Raw genomic sequence first — 22,739 nt, 5'->3', positions numbered from 1 at the left:
TGTATGGGATACCATCGCTCTGGATGTCTTTTGTGGAACCTTTCTGCAAAAAAAGGCAAATGAAATTCTAATGGCGCCATTTTTTATCACTCCCTCAAACATTTGATTTTTCGGGATGAGTGATTGTTCTAGGGTTTTATTTTTCATTTTATTTACTTTATGGAACATCTTTTAAAGTTGTTTTTGCTGATGAATTGGAAGAGAATTTTTGTGTAATTTTCTATACTTGTTAGTACATTTCGTACATTTTAAACCTCAAATTAAAGAGATTCTATAGCGTCATTTCAACTACTTCAACTATTTTACCAAACATAACACACGTTACTGCGTTACATGCAAGCGTTATTTTTACTGATTTACGTTAAACTTGTGCTTGCGATCCTGTTGGTTAAACTATTCGTACTAAACGTCATGGTTCAATCCAGATTGCACTCAAAACCCTACGATTTGCGGTATGTTACGATGGCAATTTTACATTGCAACACTTCATCGCCTAACATAACACTTGTTATATGGTCGATTAAATATTTCGCCTAATAACTTTTAACCCGCTTTTACCATTTATCGGTAACGACAAGCACATCCAGCCAGATCATGCTAAGCTGAAGCCAAACAAAAAAAAAACGTTCTATACCATGTTTCTTTGAACTACCGGGCCTAAACGAGCGATTCAAATATTAACGACCGAAGGGTGAAGTCTTTAACCGCAAAACATTCGAATTGAAATTACGCAAACACCGTTTGGTCGTTTTACTTGACGCAGTGGCCTCAAAAGCGTACTGTGTAACAGCGCACTTGGCGCAAACGTCTTATTTCACTTGCCGGTAGAAAAAGGGAAGGAAAATAATAAAACGTCACCAAACCCACGCCCTTTTGGGAACCCACTTCCCGCTATGCATAATCAATAAATGTTCGTCGATTTTTAGTACACCGTATAAAACCGAAACGGGGCACCTTTTGATGCCTGTTGGAGTTGCTGCTTTTATTTCCTTTCGCGCCTTTGTAACCTACCGGTTCCGTTTCGCAAAGGCCGAAGAACGAGCATTTTCCATTTTGCCGTGATATATGAAGGATTTATGTTTCAGGCTTTTGTTTTTGTTTGCTGTGGCCGTTATGTTCACTCCTGCTGCCGTCCCAATTCCGATCCCATTCCGATATGTTTGCTAACGGAGCCCGCTTTGGCTGGAAGGTGGACGATGGCCGGGTTGTTGTGAAATATGTGTGTTGAGTGTGGAGGGAGGGGGGTTTATTGTTGTTTTTTCCTCCAGGGACTGGAAGTAACCAGTGATCCGTCAATGTTGTTTTCCTTTTCATCAACCATTTATGATTGTGCCTTAGCCCCCGGTAAGTCGTCAGGTTATCGCTTTAGTTTTTCCAATCAACCATCGGTGTGTATGTGTGTGTGTGGAGTGTATTGTGTCCTTGGAAACGATGGTGGGGACTCAACGATCCCTTTTTGCTACACGAAAAGGACATTTCGATTGAAGTTGTGCTCCGACCGAAAGGGGGAGCTAGTAGCGTGGAGAGTGGCGTCGTACTAGCCAAGCTGTTACGGTCGGCCCATCGATGGAATGGGTGACCAATTTCAGGTCAATTCCATACAATTGACGCTGTGCAAACACGCGTCCATGTATTGCCAGTCCAGTTCCAGCACTTGATGGGTTTCATTGCTTTCTGTCAATTTTGACGTTTATGTCTTTATTCTGGTACAGCTTTCTAATCGACGTTTGCATGATTGAACCGTACCGAGAAAAAGATTTGCATGTCGAAGGAAGCAAAATCATTTTTGTGTATCGATTCTCCAGACGTATCATGTTTTCAAAACAGACCATTAGTTTTGGAGCATTAAAGTACGTGATTTGCAACTCAAAATGTTTGGGAACTGAGTTAAACCGAGCACCACAAATGGCGACTCTTTGTAGGTGGGACGCAAAAGGGAAAAATCATTTAGTACCCCTTGCAACCCGTTCCCTTCTACACTGTGTCACTCTGTGTGCGTTTTGTGTCACGAACTGGCCGGTTGTTGGAGTGGTTCATAAAACTAGCAACAGATTGACGTTCACGATGATTGCGAATGTGTGGGGTACCGTTGCCGTTCAACCGAACAGGACATGAATCAGCAAAGGAAGACGAGAAAGAGAAAATCAACGCCAGGACCGGGGCCAGTCAATTTCTTTTCAAACGACGCGCAGCTGACTGGCGACGTACTTCATAAATCAATATGGTGTACGCTCGTACGCTGGCTGCGCAGCGGACCCTTACACTGTCGTAATTTGTTTGAACGGAATAAGCCCTTTTTTGTCCGCTATGGGGCACTTCTTTGCATCCATTGCAAGATTGCAGGCAAAAAAGTCAAACCGATCATCAGTGTAGGAACTATCGGGAGAACCTTTCTCTCCTGCAAGCACGGTAGCTTCGAATCTGCCAATCCTCCACTCGATCGATAGCAGGTCAACATGGTTCAACCATCCAACAGGAGGGGTTCTCTACATCCGCCCCCAGTATCTACTGGTCATAGTTGTTTTTTACTTTATATTAATGCTGCTGCCGGAAGCGACCTAACTCCTTCTCGAGTCCCAAGAACGGTGGAATGGTCGCCCGGTGGAGCACCATCGATGGAGCAATATTTCTCTAAAGGGTCTTGTTGAGGTGAAGATTCTACCGCGTTCCGACTGGTGCGGAATGACTTCATTATGAGCGCCGACAGTGAAATACGTGGACGGGGTCCACTTCAGCGCCCCGGAGAACGGGCTGCTCTGGTCCCGGTTTTGGTGGAATCGAACAGGAAAATTACGAACCAACGCTCATCTGTCCGTTGCTGCCATTTCGATGACTTGAAGACCCCAAGTGCTCATAATTTCTGCACAAAACCTCTTGTACCATTCAACCGTTCCGGGCGCATCGTTTGCATTTCATGCATCGTTAGCGTTTTCGTGTGCGGTGATTAATGGAAGGTACGGGGTTTTTGTGCGCATTTTTGGTAGCACTCGAAAGTGTTTTTTTTTTTTTTTTTGTTGATCGCATTCTTTCGCAATCGCATTCCTGAGCGTTTCTCATTGATGGATGCGTTCGCACGATCGAGTCAATCGCACGAGTAAGATGTACCAAGGTAAGCAGATAAAAATAATGCACAAATCAAAGCTCTGTCATGATGACGAAGGGCCTCGCTACATTAAACAAGACGACTAGTGTGTTGACTTTCCTTCCTCTTCTCACGATGTGCGGAACTTTTGACATGTTAATTTAGCGATCTGAAGCATCCCTTCCAGTGCTTCGGATGGATATGACTGCAAGCTTCAGGTTGCTCTCTTCACTTATTCCCGAGACACCCGAACAAAAACCATCATGACGGTTCGGCCCATTCACCAATAAATCTTCTCCGTCCTATGAATGAGGTCTCCATAATTTCTTTGCGCTTTGTTTGGCGACGTGCATAGACCTCAAGAAGTCGCGCACCCCCAGCATTTTCGCGCAACCCGACTGCGACTAAGTGGTGTTGGTGCGGAACTCATAACTTTATGGTTCACCGTGTTCGTCGTAAAAAGCGAAAATTAATCTCCATCCCATACATAAACCCAAGCCCCACCGTTATGTTCTCTCCCGTCCCGCTTTTCCACCCTTTTCCCCTCTGTCCACGCAAAAAATGATGTTCCACTCGTCGCCGCCATGTTTGTAGGTATTTGGGCGGCTTTGAATGGCACGGTTCGTCTCCGTGCGACCCACCAAACCGTCGTGAGCGACGCGGCCACTTGCCATTAAATATAATTAAAAACAATAAAAAGAAAAATCCGTCGTCGTAAATTAACACCCTCCCCCGCCCCTGCACACCCTCAATCATAGCCTTCCGAAACGTCCACTTCAAGCCTTCAATCTCCAGCAAACCACCGGCCCCGGATGGGGGTGGTAGGTAGTTCCGAGAATCACAAAAGAGGGACACTCCTTACTTCTTGTTGGAAACTGACGACGGCAAAGCGGTTGTGGTTTGCGAATGCGATGATGTTGATTTTTCTAATGACGTTGGTTAGTGGCGGAGAAACGGTGTCGTAGTACGGCAGTCCTGTTGCTCGGGCCGTCACCCGGCTCGGCCGGTGTCCTGTCGTGGTTCGGGTACGATTCCTTTGGGGAGATGGTTTGTGGTGCCGTTGAACGATAGCCGTTAATAAAATCTAATATTTCAAATCCTAGTCGCCATTAAAAACATTTAGAGTCATTGTTTTGTGACTATGCACTGGGCACTCTGTGGCTCTGAAGGGACCGGCGAGAATGGGACATGGTGCAAATGGTGTCGGTCCCTGTTGGGTCATTTCCATGGGAATGGGTGAACGATGATGATGGTGATGTGGGCCTGACGGTAAAGGCGCTCAAGGCATAAAGAGGCAAAAATATGGGAAAGCGACCTTCTTATCGTTATGGGTCGGGTTGGTAACGACTTAAGTCCTTTAAAGGTGGACCTGTGTTTTTTTTATTTCCTTTGTACAAAACCAAGTAATGGACATGGGAAATAAAACATTGACATAAAGGTTTCGTTTCGGTGACATTGTTGCAGGAATTTAAATCAGTTTAATAAACATTTAATAAGTCCTATTCGTAGGTTTTAAAGCTGATCTTCTATCAACTATTCAGGTTTACACATAAAGTGTTATTATTATTTCATTTTATTTGTTTATTAAGTGGCACTAAAACCGAATATATTTTAGTTTTGAAAGCATATAGAGCTGGATCTAATATCTGGATATGCCATTTGGTTTCGAAATTTCACCATTTCGGACGAGTAATAAGTTTTAATTATTCCATTAATACCCTATTAATCATATAAACCATCACGAAACTGAGCGAATGTTTCATCCTTTCATCGTCCTTTTCGTAACATCAACACAAAAATAGAACCGCCTCGGCAGATCGGACGCCCGAATGGCATTATTCTCCAGAAAATGATAAACCAAGGACCGTCAGTGGGTCGAATTTGATTATTCTTTTTTGTCCTTGCATCTGAACCGGGACTAGATTGCACTAATGGAAAAAATATGCTTTTTCCGGAATTAATGCTCCATCATTTGCCATTTGACTTGTAACCTCGCGTTTCTGTCCAGATTCAGTTTATCCCCCCTCCTGGCCACCTATTTTCGGGAACAACATTCAGTCGGGAAATCAACAGTACGCACCTTTCACCTGCAAATGGTAACACCAGCCTTGGCAGAGCCCTGTAGTCTGCATTTTGTTTTCCTTTCGCTGTGTTTTTCTTCCGTCCCCATCCGATCCGCGTGCATCATTTCCGGTGGCCTCCGGATCGCTACATTAATATTACATTTTCATTTTCCGTAATGACCGTCCCATCAACGTTATTGTTGTCAGGCATCATTCGGTGAAACATACCGCCCGGAGACGACATTGTGGTTAGCCTTTTTTCGTATCTCGGTTCCGAGCCGATTCGCCATTAGTCACTGGTGACGTGGTCACCATGGTTGTTTTCCTTTTTGGCGCGACAGGCAAATCCAACGGACCGGTACCGTTTCGTGGTTGCAGTGGTTGGTCAATTCGCTGGTGCTTTCCTTTTTCAAGTCCATTTTTGTACTGTTATTACAGTAATTTGGTTGCGAATACGAACCATAATTATTCGTTGTTTGCAGTGGGTCTTGTTTTTTTTAAAGAAAACCTTGATTTTAAACATGGTTAACGATGTGTTTCTTTGAAACGTTTGTTGTTTTAAATCCTTAAGCTACATTTTTCCAAAGTTCAAAGGAATCCACTACCTGCGAGAGAATTCACTTCAAGATGGAATTAGTTTAGATCGATTCTAATTCTGAAGCATTAACGTATCTGAACTGTTATTTCTAATTCTAATCTCGGACTCACATCATAAGAGATTCTGTTGTGATATGATTCAGATCCGGACTATTGTTACGGATCTTAAATCTCGATCTCGAATTCCTGATCCTTACTTATTTACTTATCCAACGCTACAACCGCCTCGCGGTCTTGGCCTTCTGCAGGAGTCCTTTTAAATCGCTCACGGGCGAGCACCTTCGTCTGCCAATCCATTATCCCGACCTTTCTGGCGGACGCATCAACGCCAACACTAACATCTCAGTTGGGGCCTACCACGCCTCCTCTGTCCATGTGGACGATCTAGAACTCCTTTCCTGAACTCCAGATACATTCCATCCAAAATTAGAGCTTGAATTCGGATTGTTCAGATAATCGATGACAAATCCAGGAAACCGTTCCGAATCCCATTATTCTTTTCTGCAGTGCAAAAATATTAGATTGAAAACTAATTACATCTTTTAAAAATAACATTTAATTGATGAAGCTGTATAAACTAATATAACTTTGAGAACCTGAAGACAATCAGTTCAGTTCTGATTAGAACCAGATCCAGCAACAAACCTGGATTTGGTTTAAGTACTATTTTCGTTTCTGGAGTATTTTTTCCATCGTTACAACATGGCGCATCCTGCAACTGGTACAAATGACGATAACAAGCTAAACCACTACTACGGTAAATTCTTCCCGAACGCAACTCCAAACTTGTGAATTGTGTGGAGCTTATAATACACAGGCACATAACGAGGCATATAAAATTGGGCTAACGAAAGAGTGAACAGATTTGCTCAGAAATTGACTAAGACACCATGACCATGGTCATTATCGTGGTTTTACTTTTGTTTGGTTGGAGATGAAAATTCCATTTTTGTATATTTTCCTCGCTTTTCATTTTCGTTCACGCTCGACAGTGAGTGCTGACGTTGATGGTGATGACGAAGCCGTTTAGCACCAAGAGCCAGCACTTTTAATATGTACCGGCGTTCCGTGGGTGGGTGTACTCCAGTGTATGTGTGTGTTCTTGTCGCCCACTTTGTCAGTGCCGGTTTGTTAGGTGACAGTCGAAACCTTTTTCGCATCGCACACGACATACCTACCGGCCGGAAACGCATGGGTCATCAAGGCGGAAGTCGCAAAAGGACCACTCATACCGCACATCCCTACACACGTGTGAATGTGTGCCTTATCATTCGCTCGGTGCCGGAGACAAACTTTTTATTTTCATTACTCTCCTGCGTGGTGTCTGCAAAGTGTCTATCATCAAAAAACATATAGAACCAGCTTCCGCAACGGGGCCATTGGAAACAAAAATGACCATTCCAGGGCACACTTCACCACAAGAAAAAAAAACAGAAGCAAATCCAGGAAGTGTAACCACTCCACAACAGTGCGCTGTAAAAGGTGCTCTAAATTGCATCATTGAATATGCGTTCGGTGTAACCGGATGGGATGGAAGGCGTGGATGCCTTAAGATTCCTCATGTTGATGAAAAAAAGGACTGCTTTTATCGTAGCCGCCGGGCCACTGCTCACAGCGGAAGTGGCAAGATGTTAGCTTAGCTCTTTGGCAAACATGGCAACCTACCATAGCCGTGTCTGGGCCCGATCGTTTCAGAGGAGCTCGTGTGCGTTATCTTTGCCAGCGGCTCTCGGATGATGAGCTGAGACTGTTACACCATCCCTCTAGGGCGGCCATTTTCCCTTTCCGAACAGCAATAACCGTTACCGGTAAGCATAAAAGCAGCAACATTATGCTTGGGGAAGGAAGGTGGAGATGTGGTGTAGCAAAGGTGGAAATGCTGAAACATCCTATGAAATCGACTTGTCAGGAATTTTTTAAAAGAGAGTTCAAGGTGGTGGGATCATCATTATGTCACCGCGTGTGTCTGTGTTTGTGGTAAGTGAAAAAGCATTTGCAATTAATTTGGAAATATGTGTGGAACGTTTTTCCTTGTAGATACAGCAAATTTGTAAACAAATTGGTACATCAAATGTAAAACAAACAGAGTTGAAAATTTTAGATTTTATAACTTTTATAACTAACAATATTTCCGTTTTGATGTATTTCGTATTTACATATATTTAACAAAATACCTGTGGGACATCAGAAATACAACCCAAGAAACTATATAAAAAAATCCTAAACTTCACTTTGCTTACAACTTAGCACATCCCAAGATGTTTCGTTATCGGTGTTTTGTGCCTAGCTCCCAAGCCGCAACGCACGCACACGTGTCCCTAAATGGAACACTTTATTTTATCGAAACTGTTCTTTTAAATATCATCACATTCCCCCGGGTGGTTGGTTTCGGTAACAAGGTACGGAATTTCCCCCATCTCGCGCTAACCATAAATTGCCGACACATTGTCTGGTGTCGTTTTACACATTTTAAGCTACTCCAGACTACTACTGCCATTATTAACATTCACCCCCCCTTAAAACGGGACCAAATTTGCGTGTTCTTTCTCCAGCATCCGGGCCAGTCTCAAGCCTGTACCTACTCTTTCCAAAAAGGGATGATTCCAGTGTGTGTTTGAGGGTTTTTTTTTATTTCATTCTCTCACCGTTTCCGTTTCCCATCCACCAAAGCGAGAGTGACGAAATTTCGTTCGAGCGTTTCAAAATGCTTTTTTAGTTAAAAATGTCAATAAGTTCCGATGAAAAATGTGCTCTTTCCCTGCCACTCGAGTGCACGCGAGAGCGCCTGAGCTAATAAAAGCCATTCACGATAAGAAGGAAACTGGCGATGTCCCTTGGCCCTGGCTTCTGCTGCTGCTGCTTTCACGGGCGCCGGTGGCGCCTGCAACGTGCTCAGTCTGCAGGTCTACGAGAAAATGCTGGCCAATTTTCCCCCCAAGGTTTTCATCCTACGCAAACGGATGAAAGTGAATGGACTGCAGGCAGGAAAAAAAACGTACTGACGAACCCGGTCGTCCTTCAGACGGCATCGCTTGTAGTAGCCCGGTGTCGGAGGCTGGAAAAAAGGGCCCGAACCACTTCCTGCCTTTTATTCAGTCTCAGCCTCCTGAATTTCCTGTGCATTCACCGTTTTTCTGCATTTTTCTTCTTTGTAGCATACTAAGTTCTAGGGAGGAAAATAGAAAGACCTTTAGTTTGCCAGTTCGGCTTGTGTGCATGCGAGAATATCCTTGCAGCCATTTACTATGAGACCCTTCTTTTTAACTCCCAATCTTTTTTGCCGTACGAAAGGAAACTATGTGGGAGGATACATTCCCTTGCAGTCTAGAAACACCCAGCAAAGTGTAAGATTCTCTTCCAAAATGTTCTGTCGCAGAGTAATATTTACATCCTCCGGCCACGCTTTATCGCACGGTGTGCGCGACGCTAAGGAGATGAGATCATTTATTTATCTGGGATGAAAGTTCTCGAGCCCCGAATGGAAAACCAACACGGCCTGTGAGGCCAGCCCACGAAAGGGCGCCCATGAAGCATCCCCCAACAGGATCGTAAACCCGTGACACTGACGCTTTGGTGCGCCTCGCCTGCTGATAAGTGAGAATATTCAATATTGACTATGCTGTAGCAAAAGGAACTTGCTTGGAACTGGCTGAGCCAGGAACTGTATTTTCCACTCTCATCCCACTTCGTTTTGCCACTCTTTATCGTTGAACCACACCCGCTTGTTGTGAGCTCGATGAAGCAAACAGTCCGGGGACAGCCTAGCCCTCGTACCGTCCGCTAGTGTTTGATCAACTTTCTTCGGTCTCGGTTCAATTTTTCGCCGAATGTTGAATAAATTGTGACATTGAGTGGGAAATTTGTACGATAAACCATCACACTTCTGCATACTCTCCATGCACCTGCTGTTCCCGTGCCGATAGAGCATTAAACTCTCGTGCCGTAAGATTGCGTTCGATTTTTCATCCCCGTTCGATCACTGTTTGTCCTTGGCAAAGGGAATCGAACAAAATGGGAAGATAGCGAGTGAGAGTACATATTTATCTTTCCATTTGCACTTTTGAATGTGGGGCCCCTCCGCTTTCAGGGGTAATGACGACACTATCTGCCGGATGGTCACGTGTCACCGTCATCATAAACGGCTTTGCAGTAGGTGGATTTATAAATAAACTGATTTATGTTGCGCTTCATTAGGATGCAAATTTTTACCAAACAGATGCTTGGATTCGTGATACATGTGTGATGTAGGTTCTTATGACGTAAATGTGTCCCTGCAGGCACGTACTGATGTGTACTTTTTAATATACTCGCTGATTGCACGTGTATCGTTGAGCAATGATGTAAATTCAATTTAATATATTTATCCACTTAGTTCATTTCAATTTTGATCAGAAACCAGATGATCGAATTAAAGCTAATATCAATTGCCTCCTCACTTAATAATTGATTTATTTGTTCAACAAAATACCCCCAAATCAACATTTTTTTTGTAAATATATTAGGTATATAATATAATATATAGGTATATAATGGTATATATGGTATATAAAGAACCATGGTTATGACTTCAGTTATGAATAACAGAATATTCATCTGCAATTACGACATTACATTAAAGACTCCGAAGCTGGCTCTGAACGATCAGCTCCGGTGGTTCTATAATTGTTGGAGCTGATTGGAACCGATTCCGTTTCTGGACCCGTTTTTTCAATCACTATTTACCGTATAATTAAAATTTGTGGGGGATTTTTTGTAGGATATAACTAAGATCCAAAGACAACTTTACACCTTGTTAAATTGTACTAGTTTGGTTAAGGTTGTAATAATTTTGATTTTTAGCACTGTTAGAGTATCGTAAAATTTAAATATTTTCAAAACAAAAATATATTTATAAAATAATCTTTATATCCGGATATTTAGTTGAACAAAGTCAATATTTTAGTATCTCAGTTCTTTAGGTTTTCAGAGTTCATGAGGTGCACGCAGTTCAACTAGTAAATTTGATTCCAGTTTCGTTGCCACCGTTACAGTTGCACAATTATTCTTTCCACACCTCATTACCGCCATTATGCAAACGCAAAACATCAACAAACGATCCTTCCAGTTTGGTTTGCGGTGTGAAAAATGGAAAGTAAAGGAAGAGAAAAAACGCTGTCGAAAACCAACCATCGCCAGACTCACAGCGACACAAAACAAACTGCTGTCATGACATTCATGCCCCCGGCATTTGGTCGGCCAAAGACGTCTGTTCGCGTCCTTGTGTGCGACGGTAACGAAACCTTAAGAAAAAGGGAAACCTTGGGCTGAGTACCCCGTACCCGGGTGTCGTCGGTGTGTTGCCCTTTGGCTGCACTCCAAAATCGTTCCGCAGCTCGGGAAGCTGGAATTTATTGTAATCGTGAGCGGCAATAATGCTGCGGTGCTGCTCTTGCCGTCTGTGAGAAAGCTTTTCCTTCGTCCTTCGCTTTCTTTTGGGGCACATGGTGAAAAAACATTCACCAGCTAGACACCCGTCGCTCACTGGCGTCAGCACCTTCAAGTGTCTGTCGTGAATTAGAGCGACAAAAGCAATGAGTTACCTCGGGGGCAGAATGACTTTCGACCGAATTCAAAAGATCGTGCCCTTTGCGGAGGCTGTCTACAAATTGATGCTACTCTGAACCGGACACTCCCGGCCACTCGTCTATCATGTGTGAGGTGTGTGGGTCGTTGTTTGCGAGGGAAATGCCGCTAGTGTCAGAAAGACAAGTGTCGTCCGAATGGGAACAGTGGGCAGCGGTGGCCCATTGTGTGACCACTGCATGTCTAATGGTTCAAGAAGTCGAGCCATCTTCATTCGTCCTTAGGACCGAGAAGATGGAAGATGGTGCTTATCTTTCCATTTCGTCGGGGGTTGGCCCTTGGACACATGGAAACAAATGTTCTCACAGTGGAGAGCTTTATTGGCTTGCAGAAGAGCGTATGTCCATTGGGTTCCCCCCATACACATCTCCTCATCCATTTCCATGGACACGCGGGGTGGAGAGGTCATCGTGAAACATACATACGGCCAATGCGGGATGATGTGTTTGTGAGGTGTTTTTCTTGCTTCAAGCGCTCGTCTAGCCGGGTGCAAAGTTCAACGATTTAATTTTATTGCACTGATTATGCTGTCATTTATTCCCAACTTCGTTACGTGAACTTTGCCCACGGGAGTCGTTAGGGCGAACGCAGGCGAACTTTTTCGTCCATTACACTGCCTTGGAACCCTGGAGCGGAGTTTGAGCCAGTCTGCTGGCAGCCTTTAACCCACCCAGCCCGGCGATGCATGTGAGGCGGGATTCTGAACTCCAGGCCTGCAAACAACACATTCCACTCCCAACGGCGTACGCACAACTTTAGTAATTGATTTCTAGTGACAGAAACTCTTAGCACACTTCAGCCTCAGAAAGCCCCGGGTGCGTTTTCTGGACTTCGCGAACAAACTCCACCGTGTGTCTCGGTGTGGTATCGGGTGTGCAAACCTTATGAATATTCAATTGCAGTGTGCATTAGTTTCTTTCCATGCGCAACCCGCCAACAACCCGTTTTCGTGAGGTCACAATGGAATTCTTGCCAGTGCGTCGCATCATCAATTCAATGTTTGTGTACTTACGCTGTTCGGGCTTTGTGTGCAATTTGGTGCTTCCAACCCATTAGCGACCCATTTGAAGAACGGAACACCATCGAACTGCGCTCGTTTGGCGGGTGTTTTCGAATGGCTACCGAAAAATGTCCAGCCACATTCTTCTGCTATTGAGAAAAGTTTGCGATTTTGGACCGGGAGTGTCTACATTCAAATTCTATTTTCAATTTGCTACAACGCTAAGTGCCGCTTATCGTAAACGCTCCGCTTCATTTGCAACCTTTCGGTAATCGATTTGCATCGATTGTGTTTAAAGCTATCGGAACCTCTGTTCTTGAAGTCACCAGCTTGAAGACATTCCTGATGCGATGATTAGAACCGGGAATGGCAAAGATGTATAAATTAGCGTAATTTATTTTTATTTTGCTTTAGGCAGAGTTATGCAAAGCGAGTTCTTTGTTTAGTAACAAATGGAAGAACAATGCAATTCGTTTCTAAAAATAAAATACGCTAGCATATCATTATACACCGTTGGGAGAAGCCCATATAATGTGTAATGCATTCCAGGACAGTGATCAAAGGTCAATGACACAAAATGTATTCAAATCGTTATTTTACTTAAAAGCGAAACAATAGAATATAAATTGTTGAGTTACACTGATCTTGGAGTTATAGTTTCTGTCCTTCTCAATGATTTTTAACGCAATAATTTAGGAATATTTATTTTCCAATTCAATATTTATTCATTAAATATGGTTGTTCAAATTCAAATACACAAAAATTTATTTGACATTGTTAAAAATATTCCAAGATTTCAAGACTTTTTATGAACATGCAAATTAGTTTATGGATCCTAAAACTCTGTGCAAGTTATTTCACTGCAACGAAAGTACTTTCCATGTATAAATAACATTTTTTTAACATTTGGCGTTTGTTTGGGCCTATCGTTAGTGTAAACGCAACTCCCAAAAATAGCTAGGCACTGATTATTCTATCGCTATCAGTTACGATTTGTTCGCTTGCAACGCAACCACCGCAATAAGTCAACATTTTTATTAGCAACGATACTTCCGTCCTCCCGGAGATCGCCTGGAAAGCGAGGCAGGAAAAACTTCCCTTCTTTCTGGTGCGTGTGTGCGTGCTAGCGAATGATTTCCTCCACTACGCTACATTTGGTGGGCACGATACATCTTTTCGGTTTGGAAGGTCCCGTGCACCATCGCCCACAAAGAATGAAACAAAAACAGCCAAGGGGAAACGGTTTTGGCCGGAGATCAAGGAAACAAATCACTTTGTCGCAATGTTTACCCCAACCTACACAGTACAGGGCACAGCGAAACAGAGGGTTTTGGGGATGAGAGAGTCACCGAATGCCGAAGCAAACAACTCCCCAGCCGTAGGCAGAAAGAACGGATATCCGGTCAGTGTTTTCCGCTTAACGTGCCCCGAACGCGCTGAACGAACCGTACCGCAGCCGATGTGGCCGCTACCTTCTTCATACATATTTATACAGTTATCAACTGAAAAAAGGACGTACGACGCATTAGGGAATGGGAATGGAACGGTTCCCTAAAACTATTATGGCGCAAACAGCCCGAGCACTATAATATTCATCATGTTTGACGGTGACTGCGAGGAGAAGGAGAAGCGCACAACCCCATGCCCGGGAAAGGAAATTAAACGACAACCATTTCGGCTTGGTCCTTCCTACTGGACCATGAACTCTAAGTAACTTCGGGGATGGGGGCCGAAAACTGGCCATCGGCTAGCATTCAGCTACTCCGCGATAAGGCACCTACATGAATGCAAGGACACATTCAACGTTCTTCTTCACTATGGCAAGCTTTATGTGTAGCCGAATGGTGGAAAGGGTCCCCAAAAAATTAGCTCCCCACACACCCGGTGCACCCAACTGGAGTAAAAAGGCATTTAGCTAGGACGGAAATACAGCGAAAGATTAGCGTAATACTGTTTCTCTTAATCATCCGCCACGTGGGACGTAATGTAGCGAGATTTCCTTGTTTCGCCTCTGCCCATTGTGTACCCTTCCGTTTCGGCGATAGGAAACCAGATTCGCAAAAAGGGAATAAATCTGGCTCGCTACGTGTGCTGGTGGGCTTTCAAATAACACAGCCGGTTTGCTGGATTTGTTCGCTAAGCTGCTGCCGCTGAAAAGCAGAATCCTTCGGGGGGGCTTTTTTCCTCCAGGAGTTCCAAGAATACACAAATCTCTCTCTCTTTAAGGTAATCCAGTTCGCAGCAAGGGATTTTATTCGTCGATTCGAATTAGTGCCGGTGAGAAGAGTAAAGTGATGATAAAAATACGAAACAGACGTCCACATTCTATGGCTTCTGTTTTGTTCAGCTTACTGGCCGGATTTTGTCGTTAAAAGGTAAAGCAAAAGGCCACCGGGAAAAATATCGCTCGATCGATTTCTTTGCTACGCGTAAGATCGAACCCGGGAAGCAACAGTCATGCACAATCACCATGGGAAGGACCAAGTGCTAGGACGACGTAGAGACGCTTTTCTCAACCGTGCACGGGAGGAGAACGGTCGGTTGGTTGTGGAGGAAATACATTAAGAGAAAAGTTCGAACGCGATTCGAATAAATTTCCCATCCGCCCTTTCGCACCCGGTCGGTCTGTCGGTCGGCCGGTCGGATGGTGCTGGCGTCATAATTTCGGGCTCATTTAACTTGGTACAGATTTTCGGAATGCTATCGCCATCTGCAGCCAGCAACGCTAAGCGGGGAGAAATCTTTGCCCAAAACGCTGTCTATAAAGTTCGAATTTTAATGGTAGTCAGTTTGTGCAAATGTCAGTTTGTTACGGAAAGCGTAAGATTCGCTCGTGAAAATCGATTCGCATCAGCAGCGAAAGCGGCTAGCTGTGATCTATAAAAATTGTTTATTGACAGTTTGCTTAAACACAAGCTTTAAAAGGAGAAGTGGTCAGGTCTTAATGGAGCTTAGAAGTTTGAGGTTTCTGTGGCAATTTATGTTTTTTATCGTGTTATTTTATGTTTTTTTTGTGTATAACATTTGACTTAAATATGTTGTAGGTTTACTATAAACGAGAACTCTCATTGTTGCCGCCGTGGCAACCGACTCTTGGCACCAGAATCTTAAATCAAACGAAAGAATATCGTATAATTTAACACACTATCTTTATCAGGCGAAGCTAAAAAATCACGTCGATAATCTCGGGTTAGTTTGCCGGTCAAGTCCTATCCACCAAGGCCACTCGGTCATTCCCCCTGGCGATCTTGGACTCCTCTGTGTCACCGATCGCAATATCTTTTAGTGCCATCTATCGTCGAATCCTTAGTCTGGTTTGACTGGGGTAGCTGTCATTCAAATTGACGGTTGATTTATCAACATTCGTTTTATTAAACGATTCAGCTAGCAAAGATTATTACAAGAAGTAACATATACAAGTTAAGATATACAGCATTTTCTAGTTGAACCGATGCAAGTCATAAATGAAATTACCTTTTCAGGTGTCATTTCAGAACATCATGGTTAAATCTGACTCTGGGTCAACTGGAGTACCCATAACCTATCAAGTACTAATGGTTCATTTTCATAGCTTAACAGAATGTTTGCATTTTACTATTTTAGAAAATTGTTTGGAAGTTCTTATAATAGTTTATGAAATTCTTTAAGTTCACTCATTGATTGGGTAATCCCACCTATAAATTTAATTCTTTAATTCAATATAACATCCTTCACTCTGCACCATACACTCGCTCACCATGAAAACACTTAACTTGCTGTTTAAATCATACAAAGCGTTACGCGGAAACGTTTCGAGTTTACGATTGCACCGAACGTTAAACAAACGAACCATGGTAATGGCAAAAATCACGGTTCACTTGCTAATTTATTGAGGAAAGTAATCAGAAAATAATCAAAAGTTCTCCCATTCACATTTCCAACTGCTTGGGTGGGCCGACATTTCCCTTTCGCTACCCAAAAAGGACATATTTGTTTGTCCTTCAGCCGTGCACCGTGGTACCGGTCGGCATTTCTTCGCGTTTCGGGTTCCATGTCGTTGGCAGGAAGCAGTTTTTCTTACGCTATTCGTTACGGCAAAATTGAAGAACATTTCTATTTCGAGCCGAAGTCTGCCTTCTGCGTTCCTGCTCGGGCTGTAATGGATGTGCAAAAGCGCACGGATCGGAGGACGGATGAAGACTGCCGGAAGTTGTAAGCGTCGTCGTTGTTCAGTCACAGGAAATTAATCGTCCCTATAGATTTTTGGACGGTTAATGGCGATTTATCCTGCAGCAGAACATGGTTTCATATTTTTCACAGCACAAAAGGCTTGGTAACGGGTTTTAATGTGCTGTGGGAAAATCTGAAAAAAAACCCGTTTTCCAAGCCCGAAAAGTGCTACGTATGTACGGGCTTACAGCAGCAACATCACCACACTTAATCTCTACGACCCATCATCCGGCAGTTTCGCGTGTCAAATAGCATCGAATGCTGTCAATAGCACGAAAAACGATGATCATCGTACAATTCAATGCTCCATTCGGCAGCATATTCATTTTTATGCCTTTCCATACCATATCCTCAGTCATTGCAGCTCGTGTCTCATTACCGTTTCGCATCAGTGGCTGTGTACATCAGTGCAAAACCACATGTGTGAAAAGAAGAGAACAAAACACAAGAAAAAAAAAACAATAAAAGATAAACGAAATTGCTGATCAGGCACGTTTCATAGCGAAACCGCACCGGACCGAATTGCGACAAATTAAAACATAAAAGAAATCTCCGTGCAGCATAAAGATTGCAATCGCGATTCTGCAACTTGTGTCATAAAAAGCAGAGATAAAAAAGATAAAGAGCAGAGACAGAGACACTATCACTATATCGATAGCAACACCCACATTGTGAGTGCATTGATCCAGTTTCATTCACACACGTAATGTGTGTATGCTGTGCTGTGGGAACAGAACAGAGTTGTCCTTTCCGTTGGCTTCCGAACACTCACCCAAAGAATCCCGCCTTATTCACCCCGAACGATGGCTAAACAATGCAAACGTGTTCGGGCATTATTATGTCGTTTTTGACATTCGTTTCGATCGCCCGAATGTGTGCCAGGACGGACCGGAATGTGGTGTTGAAGGAACCCGCACAGCAGCCTGATCACATTCCCGACGACGTTTATCGCACGTTTCAATCAGGGGCCATTGGGAAAACACACTGCAGTGCGAAAAACCATTAGTAGAAACGGTGTCACAAATGCAAAGGGTGGCATTGGGCGAGAGAGATAAAGAAACATTGCTTTTACTTACAAAGAAGAAAACTGTCGAACAAACAGAAAGCAGGACATCTGATTGGAATGTCTTTGAAAACAGAAAATTCCCAGTGCGAGTGTGTTACTTTCTTGTTTGAAAGTCTTGTTGCACAATAATGTCGTGCGGGATGGGAGTGAAAACTGCGCTACGGGGGTATTGCGAGCACTATGAGCACTGTGAGCAGATAAAGGGCACTGTTTGTTTTTATATATAGTTAGAAATGCATACATTACAACCTTAAGATATTCAGGCCTGCAATATCTGACACGCTTTTACTTCGATTTAACCGTAGCTGAATAGTTCATCCTGCGTACGAGAAATTGTTCCGGATTAGTTTTGTACTTAATGAATGTTTTGAGAAGAATATTTTGTATTATCTCAGATATAAATAAATCTTAAAATTTCCAGTATGTCCAAAACCCAAAATGTTTTCAATAACGTACAATATAAGTTGTAAACTATGTTCCAAATATTTATTAAGATTTCACAACATTTTTCTTATTTACGTCCACTGGTCGATGCGGTTCGAACCGTAAAAGATTTCTGATTCGTTTTAAAGAGTCTTACAACATTTCTCATTTATTGTTTTTTTAGTCCTTCATTTATACTCCTTTGGTGAACGTTATATTAATTTATTCATTTAATTAGAAGAAAGCGTGTTGATTGTATCCCATTTTTCGCTTGGTGAGTTCTCCGGAAGCTTGTTTATTTTACCAATAAACCAACATCTAACTTTTGCCAAACCAAAGCTCCAAATCCACGAGCCTAACCCTCGAGTTAGGATTTGCAATTTGTTTGCGATCCGGTATTGAGCAGGGAAATCGAAACCATTTTCTACCTTGCTTTCCCAACGTTCGTATGAATAATTGAAAAATTATCGAACCGTAAAAGATTTCTCCATGCCCGGCAGTAGCACGGGGGACACGCGAAAGGAAGTTTACACATTTTGTTTGTGGTACACAATACAAACAAGGCAAAACACAAAGAAAAATCATCGTCAAAAGTCGCGTAAATTGTTGAACCACAACAGGGTGTTTCGACAGCAGCGTACTGACCGGTCTATTAATTTTTTTTTTACCAGGCTGGCCTTAAATTTTGGTTTTTCAAACTTAAAATCCCCCGAAAGGTGTACAAATGGTAAAACGGAACAATATTTGTGTGTATGTGTTGTTTTTACTTGTCACGATTTGGTGTCGCTCCGGCTGTACGGGGTGGTAGATCGCCGGAAAAACTGGCGTGCATAAATTGTGCGCAAACTTTTGCCATTTTGTGTTTCACTCCTATCATTTCCGTTCTTGTCACGCGCCAGGAGGGTGCGAATACTCGGGCGGCAGGGTGGCCTGTGCTTTTCCATTTTCCGGCCAACGCGGCCTAACCGTACCAAAGCTTGACAACGTCGCCACTTTGGTAGAGTTTCCCGGCTTTCACGGCCGGGTCGTGCATTATGGAAAAGCCGAAACGGAAAAATGGTTTCAATAAACATTTCCCACGAATGAGCCGCGAGGCTTTTCGGGTGCGCTCACCGGATGTGTTTGCCATCGTACGGCTCGGTGGTGATGATGAAAATACATGTATATGGCCCGGGTTGGTTGCCATTTTTTTCTGCGTTGTTTTGTTTTAGCCAACCATTTCGTTCAATCAAGCCGCGATGTCGACGACTTGTAGAAGTTTTGTTTCGCATAATAATACACCTCGAGCGCCAAAGCTGAAGGAAAACTTTTCACACAGGTAAAAAATCGGTAACTTTTCCACGAGACAATTCGCTCGTTGGCGTGCGCCTTGTTTCTTGTTCCGCCCTTTTTGGCTTTAGCGCAACGCATACGGGTAGCAAACTTGTTGCCAAGTTTGTTTCTGGCGGGAAAGTAATTATTGTCGTAAGTCCGGGCATAAATTCAATGAATTAAAGCAGACACATAGATTGAATGGTTGAGTGGTTTCGGTCCCGGTTAGAAGTGGAAACACACAATTTTCCCGCTGAACGCGAGTCCTTTTCCGGATCAGCTGCAGCATGAAAAGGTTGTTACTGTTTGCCTTCTCCACGTGCGGTTTTGCCGCTTCGATGCCTCTTTTCTGCCTGCTTTTACTTCCCACAAATTCCCCAGAAAGCCTACGGCACTTGATATTCAGGTGCGGTAACTTTTCCACACTTTTCCATCTTACGCCAGCTGTACGATTGTTTCTTTAAGCCCTACAATACTTTGGCGAATGCGTAAGAATTTAAGCGTAAGAGAATAAAACCGAAAAAAAAAATCTTCCCACTTTTGCAATTGCCTGCCGATTTGAGAAAATAAAGGAAAATGGAAATGTGAATTGAAGAGAACAACTTTTCTCGAAAGGTCGATAAATTTGATCACGATTGCTTTGGGGAAAAGCATACGACAAATCGAAAATAAGGCAACGCACGGAGGAAAATCTGTTGGAAAATCATCTTTACCGACTCGTAAAAGAATGTTACCCCAGGAGCACAGCGGGAAACATCCCAATTGACGACATGATATCGCGTTGCGCGTTGCTCGCGATGGCGACACACTTTTTCAACTGTTTTCGATTACGAATTAAGCTTACGAACGAGCAGCCTACCAGCGGGGAGCGTCAGCACCGGGCATGAACTTTGGCGTGAAAATGGCAGGTTGAAATTGGTTCACCCTGTTGAATGTCAAATGGTACCTTCCGTTATGAACTTGAAACATACTTTGATTGATAATGGATGTTTGAGTTCTGTTTGTTTTGTTAACCATGACAAATGGGTTTTTTAAACAATCGATGAGTGGGATGCTGCGTAAATGTGTCATGTAATGGTGTAGCCGCAGAACTATTGGAGATGATGATTTTAATTTTATCAACGGTACAAGCTTAAGTTAATAAGTATTTTTTAAATAATCATCAATTATTGGGAAAAATTTGTTGATACTTTACACAAATAAAATATCCTTTTTTCTTCGTTGTTCTTCACAGTAAAATAACTTAATTCTTGTCTGGTTTACTCTTCTTTCACTGAACAGATTAAAGGTGGACAACAATGGAGGCGCCTGGTGCCCGAAGCATATGGTGTCCCGCGGCCTAAAGGAGTATCTGCAGATTGATCTGCTGAAAATGCATGTCGTCACTGCCATCAAAACGCAGGGCCGGTTCGGCAAGGGACAGGGCCGTGAGTACACCGAAGCGTACGCGCTAGAATACTGGCGGCCCGGGTTTACCAAGTGGAAACGGTGGAAAAATACGCGCGAAAATGAGGTAAGTTTGTTTGCGAAAAGTTAACCTTAATTTAGTTATGCAAATATAACGCAGAAGGTTCGCGAGGCCGTAACACGTTAGAGAGCTTTAAATGGTGTTCATCTTTCCTTTTGAAATTATGCCTCACGATAACCTAGATCCTATGCTCATCCATCATTCCCGCAACTCATCGCATTCGTAATAAAAATTCTCGCTTGTATTTAAGGCCACAAAAGTGTGGTATTTTATTTCGCAAAATGCAATGGAAACCTGGATTACATTCTCCATGGTTGCAGCGCTCTGAGATATTCAATGGATCAAACTTGAAAGCAACCACTTCAAAGCACCGTGACCTGGTTACGGTGTATTTAAAACCGACTAAAGCGAATCTTTAAGGTGCATTCACTGAGCATTTTGCTTTTTGCTCCTGTCAGAAGTGCAGATTTCAATGCTAGAATAATGACTACTGCGTAAATATATAATATCTTAAATTAACGATAGAAGAACAGTTAGTCAACATGATAAAGTACTATAAGAAATGCCTTTGAATTGTGTTTCAATTTTAGTTTACTAATGTTTGTGAAATTACACCAATCCGACACCTATCGGTGAGTAATAATAGAAAAAGTGAACAAGCTTTTGAGCTCCCAACAACTTAGTTTGTTTGCCCTTTTTGTATTACTAAGCGTGATGCACTGCAATGTTGCTTTTTCATTAAATTTGTGTGGGTTTTGTAAGCTTTTGCTTCGAAGTGGCAGTTCGTTAGGCCTAAAAAGCGAATGTTTAGCGAACTCCATCAAATTCAATGATTTGGTAGGTTCCAGTTGAAAAACAAAGCTAAATTTAATTACTATCATGCTTTTGTCAACGACTTGGAGAATGTTACTCATGCACTTCTAGCAATTAATGTAGAATTCTATAAAAGCAAGCAAAGTTGGATAATTGTTTTGATAAAAAGGACGCAACAACACGCGTACAAACAACACAAACAGGTGTCTCCAGCACACATTCGCAATTGAAAACAAGAAGAAAAAAAACATTCAACTAAACAATGGCAGAAAGTGAAACCTCCGCCAGAAACAAAGCTCGCCGGAGCGAAAACATTCGAAAATGGTGCTGCAAACGATAACCACGATTAAAGAAAAAGCGGCAAACCCCAGCCCAGGGAATGGCAAAACAGTTAATGAATAGAAACTTGGAAAACAAAAACATACACACAGCACCTCGCCACCACAGGAAAGTCAACAGAGGAAAATTGTCCTTTAGGCCTGCGGCATAATTTCATTCGCTTTTGCTGTTTCTTTTGTCTGGGCTTGGCTGGGCTGTACCATCGCTTCATTTATGGGGTTTCGCACAACAGCACAAAGAAAGCATTCCTGTTGGTTTTCGGTTTTTTGCTGGGTGGTCTAGAGAGAACTGGTAAAATTTGTCATAAATTAACAAGAGGAATTCAAATTACCTGAATTTAATTAGTAGATGTTTGTGACGGCACTTGGCTTGGTGTTGTTGGGATAGCCGTGTCGCTCTTAAAGAAATGCTTTCAGTGTTGGGAATAAGCGTAAGGGATGAAGTTTTTTTGTGTGTCTATTTTGCTAAAAAGTTAAAACTTTTTTTAAACTCCTACCTTATTAATTATGAGACCTTTTTAAATCTTCAATATGCACTTTAATTCCATGCTTAAATTGTGCTTCCTTCCCTTCCTTTGTGAAATATCCTTCATGGTCTGTATACAACACAACTGCAATTCAACGTACACTGTTTCAAGCGAGTGTAAAATATATTACTCATATCAAAGGTACGATACGTTCTCCAAGCAACCTCAATGCATTTGAAATTCTGATCAAAGGCAAATGATTTGCCAAATACATTCGACA

At 42.8% G+C, this 22,739-nt stretch overlaps 1 protein-coding gene across 1 annotated transcript in view; it reads left to right on the top strand.

The window, feature by feature from the left end:
• The window catches only part of LOC128711088 (discoidin domain-containing receptor tyrosine kinase B), a 118,292-nt gene that overhangs the window by 27,826 nt on the left and 67,727 nt on the right, over positions 1–22,739 (top strand). Inside the window, exon 3 of the mRNA XM_053805951.1 lies at positions 20,655–20,886. Coding sequence (XP_053661926.1) covers positions 20,655–20,886 — 232 coding nt within the window. The remainder of the gene's footprint in view (positions 1–20,654; positions 20,887–22,739) is intronic.

This window comes from Anopheles marshallii, chromosome 3, assembly GCF_943734725.1.
Source record: "Anopheles marshallii chromosome 3, idAnoMarsDA_429_01, whole genome shotgun sequence".
NCBI classification, from domain to species: Eukaryota; Metazoa; Arthropoda; class Insecta; order Diptera; family Culicidae; genus Anopheles; species Anopheles marshallii.
The sequence above is the reverse complement of the archived record's forward strand: the minus strand, read 5'-3'. Positions and strand labels throughout refer to the sequence as shown.